Here is a 14771-nt window from a genome sequence, read left to right as displayed (position 1 = left end):
AGGGACCGGTGAGATCTGCTTATGGATTTTGGGGATCAAATAAAAAAAAGGTGTAACAGGAAAATCATTTTTTATAAAAGCATGTTCTTGTTTGCTTAGTAATCCGTCACGCTTCCATTGATTTAGTTCCTTGTGGACAATGTCCTTCAGGTGCATAATATCATTGAGGCTGCCTTTTCTGTAACATGTTGAATCACTCAGATGCCTTTCCGCTTCCTCCATATACAGTGTACGGGGCCAGATAACAGTGTTGTCCCCTTTATCGGCTTTGTTTATTATTAGATTGGAGTTGCTTCTTAGTTTTTTCATTAGTTTGCTGTATTGTTTTTCCGCATATCTAATACATTTGGTTCTTCGTGAGATGGTGCATTGAAGCTTTTTCAAATCCTCCACCACTACGTCACCAAAAGCATCTATATTGTCCTTAGGCATAATGGGATGAAACGTGGATGGAGGTTTGAACTTGGTGGCACATGGTTGATTTGTTATGATACCCATATTTGAAAGATTTTGTTGGGTGGTACAGTGCATAAAAACAGCGTAATATTTAAACAATTCAATTTTTCAATTTCCGTTTTCTGACAGCCACTGAATAGAGGGCGCCTAAATTATCGCTGGGGAGTCGACGGCGTTTCGATCCATAGTAATTGGGATCATCATCAGGACTGTGGGGCTGGAAGCAGTGCGTCTGGCAGCTGGAATACACCCACGGTTCAAGGCTCTGTGGGGTGTATCGGGGGCAATCAGGTGCTGGGGGATAGTAGGGTCCCAGATTACATCTTGTGTTCCATCAATGCCTGAGGACGGAAGTATGAATGTGGGCTGAGTTGTCCGTGGGAACGCCAAGATAAATCTTAGCGTGGTAGTGGGGACGGAGTTAATCAATCTTCCTGGGTGGACTTGATGAGCGAGTGAAGCGCTGTCCCGGGGTTGCTAGCAACCCCGGGACAGCGCTTCACTCGCTCGTCAAGTGACGTCAAGTGACGAGCGAGTGAAGCGCTGTCCCGGGGTTGCTAGCAACCCCGGGACAGCGCTTCACTCGCTCGTCAAGTCCACCCAGGAAGATTGATTAACTCCGTCCCCACTACCACGCTAAGATTTATCTCGGCGTTCCCACGGACAACTCAGCCCACATCTTGTGTTCCATCAATGCCTGAGGACGCAAGTATGAATGTGGGCTGAGTTGTCCGTGGGAACGCCGAGATAAATCTTAGCGTGGTAGTGGGGACGGAGTTAATCAATCTTCCTGGGTGGACTTGACGAGCGAGTGAAGCGCTGTCCCGGGGTTGCTATATTTATATTTATTAACTTTGATTGTAAGATATTTATGGGAAAGAGGTAATACCTACGCCTAAATTCTACGCTTATTTTGCACAAAGATCTATAATATAATAATATGTGGCCTAACTATCCAAACTTCAATATTGTTTGAAAGGGTATTTTACTGATATTAATGTCCCCTATACTAAAATCCCCCCAACATTGGGAGGGTTATCATACTGTACATCGCACTTTATCTCCTGCCCCGGTGCACTCCAAAATATGTGGACAGTAAAAGCAAATGGGGCTCCATTGCGATTCCACAAATGCACTTCAAGGCATACCATGACAATGTAATTTTAATCTATGTTGCATTGTTTTTGTAATCAAGAATAAACATAATTTAATGCTGCTCTTTCACTAAAACACACTAAAACATTTTAATTTTAAACACTTCTTTTTTTTCACCACAAAATTCTTGGAAGGATAGGGTTTTAACACACACATATGTAAAATCATTGTAGTTATGTGCCACTGAACATTGCCTACGAGCCATACTCAATATAAATGTCATTAATGAAATGTCTTTTTTGTAGTTCATAGACTGTGATAACTCTTCAGTGTCTATGCTATTTGTAGGCCATAACATGTGATCAGTGTATTTAAACCTATGCCTGGTGATTACTGTGTCATGTGATCAAGCGCTCTGGGTAGCGCGAAACGCGTCGTGACGATTGGGAGCACCGATAGACAATAAAATATATACTTGCACTTATTTTGGGTCCGTGTTTGCATATGATTGTGTTTCCGGGGTCCTGCGCATGGGCGGGAATATTCTAGTGCTGATGACCATTTATGAGGATCCCCTGGAAGAGAACTGCAACATACCAGTCTTCTTAGCCATGCAGTATCAAAAGTGTTTCCCTTTACTAATGTCAGGCCTGATTAGTTAGTAGTAGCGTGCTTCAGTTTATTCAGTCCTTGTGTGCTTCAAACCCATCAGAACTGATTTGTATATGGTATGTCTATATCTCAAATCAAGCCAATCGGCGGGAGGCGTGGCCAAGGTGGACAACATGGCAGACACTCACTGAAAGAGCTCCACTGACAGATCCTGCGATCAGGGCATTAATCCCCAACAAACTGTTGCCATCCGCAATACACCTAAGCAGTGGAGGGCCCTGCTTGGAGAGGGACGATTGGGGACCCACGTGCAAGCTACAGGCACCAGTCGGGGGGAGGCCACCGCTGCAGCCTGTTCGCCCCGGCCACATGGAACTGACGGCCGGGCCCTAGGGTGCTGATGGCTGTGTGTGCCTGCGGGATAGCCTGAGACTGTGTAACTGGCGGCCTGTCTGGGCTTTCGGTGGTGATTGTTTCCGACACCGAGGGGTGTTGGAGGCTGGCAACCACCCCCATTGACACTTCGGCTGACGATCGCAACTTTGCCGATCGGGAGGCTACTTGGATGATTTCTGACAAGGGGTGAGTCGAGGGTGCGGGCCTCCTTTGTCTTTGCCATTCTTCCTTCTTACCACCTCCAGGGCCTAGAGACGGAGCAGCAGACCTGCATTGAGCTGACTAAGGGACTCCTTCCCCCCTCGGTTGGGGTGATTTGATCCTGGACATTATGCAGTCAGGACGCATGGGACTGGGAGGCAGAGGGCCTCTGTTTAACATTACCTGTAACTGAGCTGGGGGCATCAGGGCCCTCATCTTACTTCTTAACAGCCATTACAGGGCTCCTGGTGTAGGCCCTGAGGACCTGAAGCCGCTGGATTTAGTGGACAGTGGTACACTGAGACCAGGCCAGGGCCTGTCCCCCAGGCTTGCTGGCGGTGTGGGTTCCGGCACCCTATACTGGTTATTAGGGGGACTTCACTGAGTGACTTGGCATGCGGTTAAGGCCTCACACTAGCCTTTTGATCTGATGGAGTCCTGAAAACCTGAACTGTGAGGGTAGATCTTCATGCAGAGCAGTGATGGGCCTTTTTTTTTAGCACTGCCTTGCCTTTTTTTGCTCGAGCGAATCCATCCAGCTGATAGTTCACCCAGTTCTCTCTTGTTCATTTAATATATACAAAACAACCAGTGGAGTCCTTCCTTCTCCTTAGAGGTGTGAGGCAGAGCAAAGAATGCCAGAAGGATGAGCAATGCATGCAGGAAGTGTGATGTCCTACCTAAAATGAAAGGGAGTCACTACCTTTGGAGGTTCGAGGCAGCAGATACAGCTTATCTCAGTAGAAAATCATGTATGGTAGAGAGGGCCTGAGACTCGTTCACCAGCCTTTGCCGATGTTTTTGTGACAAGGAAGAATGTCTTGAGGGTAAGGAGCTGGAGAGAACATATATGCAGATGATCAAAGCGACCACACATGAGGAAATTAAGAACTCATTTTAAATCTCAATGGTGCATAATATATGGGGAAGGGAGAAAAACATGTAACCCCTTGACAAAACGCATCATGACAGGTGATTTAAACAATGTAAGCTGGTCCAGCAATTGTAAAAAGGCCGAAAGAGCCAACAGATACTCTTTGACAGTGCACAAAGCAAGGCCTTGCTGGGCTAGGCACAACAAAAACAACAACAGCTTTGCATTAAGCGGGCCAATCTGCTGGGAAGCACACCAAGCCATTTCCCATTGGCAGACGAATACAGATTTGGCTGAGGAATGCCTGGCAGGCCAGAATGTAATCAACCACCTTGGGAGGAAGGTCAAAAGCAGTCAACTGTCACCACTCAATCTCCAAGGACAGAAGTAGAGGTTGCGCAGGCCTGGGCACAGGACCCTGTCTTGCTGGTGTGACAGGAGCTCCTCACAAAGGGGTTGCCTGATCGGAGGCCGGATGCTCATGCCGAGGTGTTAAGCATACCAAAGCTTTTGTGCCTAGTCCAGGGCCAAAAGAATTACTTGAGCCAGGTCTTCTTTAGAATTCAGGGAAGGAGAGGTATCTGGTGAAATGCATACAGGTGTCCCAAAGTCCACTTTAGGAATGCTTCACCTAGTGAGAGACTCTTTGGAAACTCTAAAATGCAAAATTGCGGACATTGTGCCTTCTCGGAGATGGCAAAAAGATCAAGTCATTGTTTTCCCATGCACGGAAGAGTCTCTGAGCCGCCTTCAATGTAACTACCATAGTTAACCTCACTTGACGAATGCTGTACCACTAAACTTTAAGGAGTGGAGTGCTGGGTGAGGAACTCTGGTAACCGGGAAATGGATGGCAGTCTCTGATGACCTGTTGATTGACATGGGGGCCTGAACAGGGTTTAGCCCAAGTCCCCAAAAGTACACCAGTAAGAGCCTTGTTGAAAGGGAGTAGGGGCTCAGAACTTGTCTGGCTAGAGCAGAGTTAAGAGATTGGTCTTAACCTCCTGAGTAGGGAGTTGAAGACCAAAGACTTCTGCTGCCCTTTACACAACAATCGCAAATGAGGCACTTTCTTCTGTGGCAGGGCCCGGAGGAAAAAAACAATCCACTGTCTGTAGAAGTATCTGGACCACTCGCATCCTGAAGACCTTCATACCAATTGTCAACATGATAGGGCTGGGCAATCTCATCCCCAGCATCAAAACCTCTGAATCTGTCCCAAATAATTTGTGCATGACATGAGACCTGAGGGGCAAAGACTCGGTATCAGAATCAGGGGGGTGTCTTAGCTGGACATGGGTGTGGTCGAGGTTGAGGCGGCGTTGTTTTGATGTGGGACAGCACCATGGGTTGGCTGTCATCCAGCAACACTGGCATAGACATCTGTGGATTGTGTTCCAGCATAGGATGTGGCACTGGAGCAGGATCCTATACCGAGGTCGGTGTACAACCCGGAATGAATCAGTGTCATAGAGCCACATCATGGTTTCACAAAATTCATCCACTTGCTGCAGCATTGCCGAAGGCCGGGCCCTAGGGTCCCTCAGGACAAGAGTCAGAATTAGCTCCACGGGGGAATGGCTTTTGGAGAGAAACTGGGAGCCACGATGACTCCCTAGCATCTTCTTATGAGACCTAGAGTAGTCGGAAGGGGTAGAGTCTTGCTTGGTCTGTTTATGCTTCTTCTTTGACTTATCCAAGACGATCTGCTGCACTTCAGTGGTGCAAGTGGGACCTCACCTTGAGCCATTGTAGGCTGCGTTGTTGGGTGGCAGAGAGCGGGCACAGGCTCCTAGTCTCCCTGGGAGTGAAAATTCAGAGCGTTCAGGCCAATACTGAGGCTGCTCTCATGAAATGAGAGCAGCCTCAGGATTGGCCACAGGGGAGTCTGTTCCTGTGAGGAGTAGAGGATCAGAAGAGTGTGACGCAGCCGGCTGCAGGTACGTTTCTCTTAATTTACTCATTTTTCCCTGTTGACCAGCGCCCCATCCCCCCCCCCCCCCCAGCCTACCCTCCCCGCCACTCCTTCACAACACTGGCCTCTCCTGGGTCCTGGTGTGGAGTCTTGCATTGTTTTGCGATACAGAGCTTCGTGCCCAATCCCAGATGGTCTTGGAGTGCATCAAGTCACGGCCGCTGCAGTCCCTGGTGGTGCGGTCTGACCCCAGACACCACAGGAAAACCACGCTCCAGTCTGTCACAGGCACCTGTTAGCAACATACACCACTAGGTGTAAACCATATACATTTGGGAGGTGACACCGTCCCTTGCACGTTGTAGAAAACGAGAAACACTTTTTGAACAAATATAGAAAAATACCATCTCAAGAAGATGAGGAGTAGCTCCGGATCTGAGTCTGTTGGCGCAGAAAGAAAACAACTGATTTTAGTGCTGATGGATGGTACCTATATATGATGTGAGAATAACGAGGGCCCCTTGATTCAGAAATAATCTAATTCCTAGGACAGGGAAAAACAGTTTGTATATGACAATCCTAGTCAATAATAACAATAAACCAGAGGGACGGTTGCAAAAAAAGGTGGACATACAATTATACACTGTTAAAAATCTGTTTGGTATTTTAATACATATTCATATTACAATTATACTTCATAAAAACAAAATACATACTAATTAATACACAATAAAAATAGAATAAGACTTATTAATTGCCACTCTTTGAAGACTAATTAAATGCTTTTAAATTGTATTTTTGTTTACCTTTTGACCTGTATTATGATGGTTCTATTTTTATTGTGTAATAATTAGTATGTATTTTGTTTTTATGAAGTATAATTGTAATATGAATATGTATTAAAATACCAAACAGATTTTTAACAGTGTATAATTGTATGTCCACCTTTTTTTGCAACCGTCCCTCTGGTTTATTGTTATTATTGCCTAGGATTGTTATATACAAACTGGTACCTATATATGGCCTTGCATGTCACCTCTGGAGGACATTGCTGCGGAGCTACAGGACACCACTTACTGGCACGCAGGGGTATTGCTCAAGATTTTCAATATCCAGTTTGACGCCTGTGGAATATTCAAATATTGAGGAATGTGTGTTTAGGAGTCTCTTTCAGAAATCCCATGCAACATCTAGGTTATGGTTGTAACCGCATCATCTTACATACATCCCTTCTTTGTCTTGACATGGAACACAAGAGGTAGTTTAAAATCTTGTGCCTTATGGATGAAGTCTTCCTGTTTAGGGGCACAGTTTACACCTGCAAATATGTACTGCCCCATCATACAATATGAGGCCTTGTGCCACAAAAGCATAACTCTCAAGATCCCATCATACAACTTTGCCAGGTTTGGAGGATATAAACCAGTGAAAATGCCCCTTGGGAACATGTGTTCGGTACTACAGATGTAAAATTAGACAACTAGTAAGTTTTCTCCTTATGCTGGAGAAATGATGACATAAACTATGAAAATAAGTGATAAAAAAGGAACCTGAAAACAAAAAAAAAGTTCACCACTATAATCATTCTGTTCCCAAAAGGGGTTTCCTGTCTTCATCACTTATGTGCTTAGTAACAGTCATAACAGAGCACCAGTGCACGTTGCAGACAAGACACCCTTCCTTTTCAGGAATACTGTACAATGAACAACAGCAACCTTCACCTGCTAAACAAGTACATGGAGTAGGCCATGCTGGACAAACTCTGCCCATGTCGAACAATCTCATTCTCCTGATCTTCCCATTTCTCAGTCTCCGAATCCACATCGGATGTGAGTAGTCGAAGCTCTAATCCCAATTTTGCTACTTTTCCTTGTTCCTGCAATAGGTAATAAAGAGTATCTGATGTTTTAGGTTTTACACACCACCTTAAAAAAATACTGAATTTGAACAACAAATAAAATAAAATGAAATGCTCATTACCTCCCCATCAAGTTTTACGGGTTTTAATGTTTTCAGATTTGCATTATGCTTCTGTAAAAGATACAAAGACTCAATCAAACATTAAATACGCAGAAAGCACAACCATGCCTGAAGAACACATCTATGGTGTAGAAAGCAGGTCTCACAAAAGTCTTCTTCATTTTGAATTAGGCAAAATATCTACTTAATTTTTGTGTTTTGCAAGGTGATTGCGAAGACAATCGCACAAAATAAAAGCACGGGAGTTTCTGCAGTGACAGTGGGGGAGTTGTGGATTTGTGGTGGCTTCTCAGCCTAGGACAAAGATGCACTTCCTTGGAAGTCTGAACATTTAACTCAAAGCCCTATAGAAACAAACTTCAAATGCACAAGTCTGGAGTCTAAGATATATTTTTACTTACTATTACGCTTAAAGAGAGCGCCTCTAACCTGCCCCCTTCTTTCTCTCTCTCTCTCTCTCAGGAGTGGAGAGCAGACTCGGCAATAAATTTCCAACATTTTTTGTGTAACATCTGTTAATTAGAAACAAAGCGACAAGCAAAACAAAGGCCAAGCAAATGGGAGGCACATGTCTCAAAGAAAAGAGCAGTGGGATATCATCAGTGTCCAAGCAGCACATTGATATATCAATATAAAAACAATCCACCACATACAGAGGTCGGACTACATATAAGAAAGAGAACAAGCATTGGCATAGCCAATAGGTCTCGCTTTTAAGACCTTATAAGTATTTAGTTATGCAGCACAATATCCGTGGTGCAACAACATCAACTGTTGCATGGATAAACACTTATAAGGTCCCAAAGGTGAGACCTATTGGCTATGCCAATGCTAGTTTGTAAAGCGAAGGGGCTGCTGAAAATGTGTTGATGCACCCGCCAAAAATTTGAAAAAATATATATATGACCTTGAGTGGAGCCAGTGGGTGGGGACAACGGGAGTGTGGTGGTGGGGGGTAAAATAAAAATAAAGCTGAGAGGGTTGGGAAATTAGCACACAAGGGAGAGAGAAACATGGGTTGTGGGGAGAAGTATATGAACAAGTGAACTACATGGAGGGCTGGGAGTTTTGGCAGGGGAAGGGTATTCGGCAGGGTGGAGAAGGTAAAGAGGGAGAGAGCTGGAAAACAGATGCACATTCTATGGAATGCTGTGATGTCCCCCGCTCAGTTTAACACTGCTCTAATTAACGACTGACCTGGCGGTTGAAGGAAGCGGAGCTGTCAGTCAGTGGCCCTGTCATAATCCGTTAGAGAAGGCTTGGCCTGCTGCCTGCCACAGGAACTGTGGGCGCAGAAGGTGACCCCACTGTCAACAAGAAATGCTTGCTGCAGATAACACTGATGGGTCTCTGCCTGAATAATGAGGCTCACAGACCCCTTCAGCGCTGATGGCTGTCTCCAAACCCAAGAATTACCGAGGCTTGACATGTCGGAGGGGAGCTTACAGAAGCCGCATCTCCGGGAATCGAAGTCTTGTTTGGTGTCAGCCTTGGAATGTCTTAACCCTTATTTGCTGGCAGCGTTGGCCTCAGGTTGAACTTTTCACCCTTGTAAAGCAATGTAGGTTAAACGGAGAATGTACATCCCTCCGCAGTAGACTCTTGTGCGCTTTTACGCAATACCTGTTTCATATTAGTTAATTGGTAACTTAATTAGTTCATAGGCTAACCAAATGCTTGTCAGAGAGTTTATTTACTATATCTTGTTCCATTTTATTACAGTAGTCTGTTGGCACGGGTACACAAGACGAGAAGAACCTATTAGGTACATGGAGTCTCTAGGAAGTCTGTGTTTGTGTGTGTGAGTTTGTGTGTGTGTGTGTGTTGTGTTTCTGTGTGTTAGTTTGAGGGGGAGGTGAGCAAGTGTGTGTTTGGGAGTTGTGTGTGTGCACGTCTGGGGCGGTGAGAGAGTGTGTGTGGGGGTGTTAGAGTGTGTGTGTGCTGGCATACCAAGCATGTACAAGAGCAAAATAAAAAGGAGGAAGAAGAGAAAAGGCATGGGTGCGCTTTCGTCTAGATATATCTAATATTCACGGTGACAGCGGGCCTGGGGACGGGTGGGGGCCGGACAGGCCGGAAAAAGCACGCTTGCTTCATAGTTGAACTTCCGCTCACTGTGTGTGTACAGACATGGCGCACGTTGCCTCTGTTCTGAATAGAATATTTTAAAGAACCGCGTGTCTTTCATTTGTCATTTCATTGTAAAAGGCTTTCTCCCTTCCAAGAAGCCTCCAAGTCAGGAAGTTCTGTCTGCCCACACAGGAAATTCCTTCGCAGCAACTTCCCCAACAAGCATTGGCCGCGCAGCTGTGAAAGTGACGCGGCCACGAAAGTGAAAGTGATCTCATGCTTAATGAGGAAGAGAGGGGGGCGGGTTGTGTGTGTGTACAGTTAATGAGCCATGAAGAGTAGATAGTGGCTGTGCACGTGCACGCACGCATAACCGCAAGCTTGAGGCCAGCAAAAGCGTGAGGTCGGACTTTTAAAAGCCCACTTACTAATTGTCTCGCCAGAGCAGCGCATGTGCTGGCTCAGGCGAGACCTAAAAAGAAAAGAAGAAAGGAAAAGCAAGCCCATCCCTACAAAATATAGCCGTCTGGGGCAACATAGGGTGCAACACCCTCCTAGTTCGCATGTGTAACGTTTTAACTAGTATGAGGCAGTGGAAAACTCACTGACGGGTCACTGACGGGTGAGCTCATTTAAGAGGAGTTAGTCAGCATCTACTTACTCCTTCGTGGGCTCCTTTAGAATTTGCAGATTATATATAGTTTCTGCCTTGTAGTCAGAGGTATTTCGTTTTTGAAAACGTCACTTCCTGATTTCGTAATAAAGATAATTTGTGACAGCAAAAATGCTGGAAAAGATAACGTGTACTCATTTGCAAATAGTGCTACGTGTTGCTTTGCAACTCATCTTCGAGGCAGAAGTTGTAAAGATGGTACTTGAATCTTCACTCATTAGTTAGCTGGGTTAAGTAAATATTTTTCAAGGATTTTGAGCACCCTTTCCTTTTCGAACGCCTCATAGTAAACCCTTTCATTTTATTTTTGCAGTGAATCAATTTCCTTTCCATTGTCAACTACACAAGTGATCTTCAAGTGGGAGGCAGTAGCTTTGTTCCTTTCCTTCCAGAACTCTGAACGAAAAAGCTTACTTCCTAGCTTGGGCCTGCTACTTTTATCAAATGTAACGATCAGCAAAAGAGTATTCATAATTGCATAGTTATTTGTATCTAGTTTCGAAGTCAGCTTGCACTAGAGAGGTCAACTTAATCTGCAAGACACCAATGCAACACACAGAGCGGACTAAAACGCTGTATCATGTCTTTGTACGAAACTAAAACACAAATGAAGACATCAGACCTATTACAACCGTTAACAAATTGAATGCATTTTTCAAATGAGTATTGGAGGAAAGTCCCGCTGTCCCTGATAGGCACAGCTCCCCTTTACAAAATGACATTGCTCTGTAATTCTTATGTATGCTCCAGAACTCACAATACTGAGTCCTGGCAGGGTACTTTGGGGCGTCTGCAGGTCTACTTGGACAACGTTGAGGGGCGGTGTAGTACCGGGCTCTGCCCTGCAAACACGGACAAGAAACACATATGAGGGTGGGCTGGCTCTCCCAGACCTTTGGCTCTACTACTGGGTGGCGCAGCTCTGCGTGGTAAGCTGGGTTATCTCACCACCGCAGAGGCTCTCGCAAATGACAGACAAGCAGGGGTAGCTCCTCTGCTATGGAGAAGGAAAGTCGCCCCACTGCCCGTAGAGGCAAACGAAAAATAAAATGAACTTAGTGCAGATCATTTTATTTTTCGTCCCGTGCCTGAGTCTGGGCTGGCGGGGCCACATTATTGCAGCAGGGGAGGATGAGGATGAGTGGTGGGCCCTGCTGTCAGTGGACAAGAGGGGTTGGCTGGCCACACTCCTTATGAGCTCTGACATCTCTCGAACCCTGCAGTATTGTTGGGTGGGGAGATCAGCAATTAAGGGCTCTAAGCTCCAGATGGAGCTCAAAACCAGTGCGCTAATCCCTATGCTGCCCTCATGGTGAGAGCAGCGTTGGGATTGGCCGCAGGGGAAGAAGGGAGCTTCAGCCTGTGCCAAAAGGAGGAGCCCAGGAAGCAGTGTGGCGAGTAGAAGACCAGCAGGTACTGTAAAAAAATATTTTAGCCCCTTCACACCTCCCCCAAGCTTCCCCCACGCTCTCCCCGCTGCCAACCCTGCCTCACCACATTTATCTTACGTCAGCCCCTACTGCAGACAAGCACTTAATTGAGCGGAGGGATATCTTTGTATACTATACAGCAGATCACCCCATTCAAACAGTCTCCAATTGAGTCAGTGATTTACCATTAGAAGCAAGCTACAAGATGGTTGGGATGGGGTATGGGAGGGAAGAACTGATGCTTGAAACTCCCCTGTGGGAATCAGACGCCCTGGCAGATCTAAAGGTTCTGGAGAGCAGTCGGCAATGGTATCTAATAGGGATCACTAAACTGGGGTATGTGTGAGGCTCGGAGGACCTCCACTCATTTTAACAGTTGAAGAGAGAATATGAATTGGCAGACAGACAACACTTCCAGTATGCGCAGATGAAACACGCTCTGGCCCGCTATAAGGAAGAACTATGCGAAGTGGCAAAATAAACCCTGCTTGAGTGCTGGGTTCTTGCGGCCCCATACATAAACATGCGTTCTCTCTGATGTACCAAACACTGCAATCTAAAAGCCAGCTATCTCTTGGTAACCTATGCTTCAAATGGGAGTGCGGCTTCGGAAGGATGACGACTGAGGAGAGGCCTGTCGATACCCGAAAGAGGTGGCCATTAAAGTTGGCTTTAGACAAGTCCAACAAATAATATTAAATCAGATGTACTACATGAGGACTAGACTGTACCGAATAGGGAGGAGTGACACAGTTACCAGCTTAAAGGGCGCCTGGCAAAGGGGTAACTATTACACACTCTTCGGGAATACCCTACAATACAAGGATACTGGCACTGAGTGCGTCTATGCATTTCTGAAGTGTTGGATGACAATTTGAGGTTCGTGCAAGGGAGGTCACATTTGGAAGTTGGGAGGAACAAACGGGGTGTAAGTATGCTAGATTGTTCTGCAATGTGGCACTCATAGTGGCTACATCACCCGATTATGGGGCAGCAGAGAACCCCCAACAATGGCGGTGTGGAAGACTGGCCTGGACTGGTTTATGTGGGCTGAAACCACTGTATACAAAGCAGGGGGGGTGCCAACAGAAGTCTGGCAAGGTATAGGCCCCAAGGAATTAATTCAGAGATTTGGGGTAAGACCAGTGAACAAATGGTTGGGGAGGACGTGAATTGCGGGTTGGACCAGCCCACCAAGAGGTGGGCAATTGGGGCTGATGCTATGCTGTAATACTGAAATTGAGATAGTGCTATTAGAACAATAACATGTTACCAAAAAATAAAACCTGAAACAATGTGGTCCAGGAATATGGACTGATGTCAGTAAGTAAAAGAGTCTATCTATATAGCAAGAATGTGCCCAAAGAAATTCAGCAAAATATGGAGACAGAGTCAATACCCCATGAGCCAATAAGGGGTGGAGGAGAGGGAGTGTATGAGCCCTGGCGGCGCTCCATTGGCCTGGCCGTGCCTGGATTGAATGCGAATGAAGACCAGGTGCGCTTATATGTTAAGGATTGGGGGGGGGGGATTGGTGTCAAGTTGCTGTATTAATTGAGTTATTCCCTTACCAGGGAACAGCTGGAAAAAAAATCAATGTAAATGTTTTTCTTTAAAAATACACACTAGGTCACTCACAAGTATATGATAAAATAGTGGACTGCGCTTACAACACTTGCTAAATTATACATAGTCGGATGTTACACTGAACAAGCACACGCTGTCCTGGCAAAATATCTTTATGTCCTCTGGCAGGCTTAGATGAAATTTAAAAAAAGGTACAATCTGCTGCTGTACATACTAATGAACATGCTGAGAGTCGCAATCTTGTGATAAATGTCCATGCTGCTGGCAGAACAATTTTAACAGCTGCCTGGTCAAACTGTTGCAGTAGTAAACCGGAAAACACAGCACAATTTCTGTTTTTATTGCTTACAACATAATCATCAAAATCAAAATTCTTACCCCTGGCCTTGGCAATGAAAGGTAGGTTCGTTTCTCGCCTGAGAAAAAGAAAAAATACAACGGGTTATCAGTCACGTTGATTAACTTAAATGTACGATTAACTCATTACTGCCATGCAAATCATAAGTGAAGATTTAACAGGGTCCTAATCTTAAACAGAGACATGTACATAAGGGCGACAGGCAAATAAATTGAACCAAGACCGAAGGCAGGTAAATGAGGAATCGACACTCTGTTTCAAAGCCACGCCCAGAACACTTTATTATTTTCAGGACATCAGTTTATATTTAAGAGGTCTTTATATTTTCTACTAAACACGATATTTTCTCACATATTGTCCAATTTTAGTCCCAGAAAATTCCATACGTGGTGTCTGCAGTCTAGTTTATAATGAATTCATTCAGGGATACTACCCACCAACACATGTCATGAGAAATGTACAATGAAGCTGCCTAAATTACCATTTTGATCGCCAAATGAAAACTACTGTATTTTAAAATGTTATGTATGTCATCGCGTAAAAATCAGGCAATGAAAGTGCGGGATGCAGGCCTATCTGACCAATAAACGAACCAAAGCAAGAACTCAAATATTATGTTTGATGAATGTCAGGCAAGGGGAAGTCATACAGTTATAAGATTAAATTCTTGATTATATCTAGGGTGAGCAAGCAATAGGATTATCTGCTGTGAGACAAAGACACTTCTTCTCAGCCTCAAGCAATCCAAATCCATCATCATACACAAGGTTACTGCTCTAGTGCATTATCTAAAGATTTCTTAGACTAATCAAGAACTGATGTCTAAACTTGAACATGACAGGAACCAGTCTGTTTCTGGGAATTTTCTGATTCGTTATTTAGAGAGATACCTTCACACAGCTTGTGCTACAACATAGGGAGCAAAAATGCAGTCTACCAGAGCAATGCAGTACAGCCAGTGCTTAATTTGTGAAAGAAAGATTGCTGGTGGACAGTGCAATTAAACGTTGGTGTGCAAAATACCAAGGCTGGTAGTCTTTAACCCACTACCAGACCCCCTGCCCCTTTTTATCGCTCTTGCGTGTCCCTTTGTTACGGTTTTGCTATCCTTCTCTTCCTCCGTC

At 45.0% G+C, this 14771-nt stretch overlaps 1 protein-coding gene across 2 annotated transcripts in view; it reads right to left on the bottom strand.

Moving 5' to 3' along the window:
* CTNNAL1 (catenin alpha like 1) overlaps positions 1-14771 on the bottom strand; it is an 883049-nt gene that overhangs the window by 46131 nt on the left and 822147 nt on the right. For both annotated transcript variants that reach the window (XM_078687708.1, XM_078687709.1), the window contains exons 12-14: positions 13668-13705; positions 7530-7580; positions 7271-7425 (exon numbers count right to left, since the gene is read on the bottom strand). In XM_078687708.1, coding sequence (XP_078543834.1) covers positions 7271-7425; positions 7530-7580; positions 13668-13705 — 244 coding nt within the window. The remainder of the gene's footprint in view (positions 1-7270; positions 7426-7529; positions 7581-13667; positions 13706-14771) is intronic.

The sequence above is a fragment of the Lissotriton helveticus genome, chromosome 4_1, assembly GCF_964261635.1.
Source record: "Lissotriton helveticus chromosome 4_1, aLisHel1.1, whole genome shotgun sequence".
NCBI lineage: Eukaryota > Metazoa > Chordata > Amphibia > Caudata > Salamandridae > Lissotriton > Lissotriton helveticus.
This window is presented reverse-complemented; position numbering and strand designations above follow the sequence as displayed.